At 53.3% G+C, this 1,208-nt stretch overlaps 1 gene segment (V, D, J or C); it reads right to left on the bottom strand.

The window, feature by feature from the left end:
* Positions 1-305: 305 nt before the first annotated feature.
* On the bottom strand, positions 306-945 carry LOC132251559 (immunoglobulin heavy variable 1-8-like). The segment is given in 2 exon segments: positions 306-356; positions 595-945. Coding segments are annotated over 2 exon segments (402 nt in total).
* Positions 946-1,208: the final 263 nt, after the last annotated feature.

Below are 1,208 nucleotides of genomic sequence, written 5' to 3'. Positions count from 1 at the left end.
CCCATGCTAGAGTTAACATAATAAGCAACTCGGGTACATATGAATGTGTCGGTCAGTATGTCTGTCCAGGCCATCTCACACTGCCCAGCACACCCTCCCCTAGTGCTACGGCTGCCTTTGTCATGGGGTATGAAGATACTGTATTGTACAGATGACAGTGGTTCTTCCTCCCCCAGCCTGATTTCCTCCCCACCCCCGCCTTGCAAAGTACCAGTGCTAACCCATCCATGCCTTTCTCTCCCCTTGGAGCGGGTGAAGCTAGCTGGACCATGCCCTATTTCAACCCCTCAACAACCCCCTATAATCTACAGCTGGGCCCCAGATCCATTCTTCTCCTTAAAAGGGCCCTTCACCCTCTGGCAGCAACATCAACCTAAGTCTGAGCTGGAAACATGATGAGGCTAATTCACAGCCTAAACCTAGGTGATCCACAAGAGAGGTCTTGATCCACCTCCTGGCTTTGGACAAAGGTCCCCGCAGCCTCCTGCACTGGGTAAGTGCTTATTGGGGTGATTGAGAGCCCCAGTGTCAGCAAGAAACCAAGATTCCTGTAGAGCGAGGTTTTTGTATTGCTCTGGATGCATTTTGTCTCACTGTGCGGCGGCCACAGTAATACACGGCCGTGTCATCAACTTTCAGGCTGCTCAGCTGCAGATAGGCCGTGCTGATGGAGGCATCTTTGCTGACAGTGAGTCGGCCCTGTAAGGCCTCGGCATAACCGGTGTCCCCAGAAGAAGGGCTAATGTACGCCAACCATTCCAGCCCTTTCCTGGGGGCCTGACGGGCCCAGTTCATGTTATTGCTGGTGAAGGTGTAACCAGAGGCTTTGCACGTCACCTTCACTGACTCCCCAGGCCTCTTGATTTCTGCCCTGGACTGGGTCAGCTGGATCTCAGCGCTGACACCTGTGGGGGAAGAACCATCAGTAGCTGCTAGCCACGCCATCTCTGCCTGTTGCTTCTCTCCCCAGACCTAGACACATTCTTCTGCTGCTCCTTCTTGGGTGCATCTCACCTTCTTGCAGGTACTAATGCTCCCAGGGACACCCCACTCATTTCAAGGAGGAAGATGGTCTCATCCTTGCTTTCTTGAGGGGAAAGTGAGGCACAGAGACCGGGATCTTGAGGGGATGTGGCTGCTTCTTGCCCAGTGAAGTAGGTGATGTCCAAACCTCCTGGAGAGGATGTAGGATCTGGAACTCTATTGTC

Source organism: Alligator mississippiensis, chromosome 7 (assembly GCF_030867095.1).
Source record: "Alligator mississippiensis isolate rAllMis1 chromosome 7, rAllMis1, whole genome shotgun sequence".
NCBI lineage: Eukaryota > Metazoa > Chordata > Crocodylia > Alligatoridae > Alligator > Alligator mississippiensis.
This window is presented reverse-complemented; position numbering and strand designations above follow the sequence as displayed.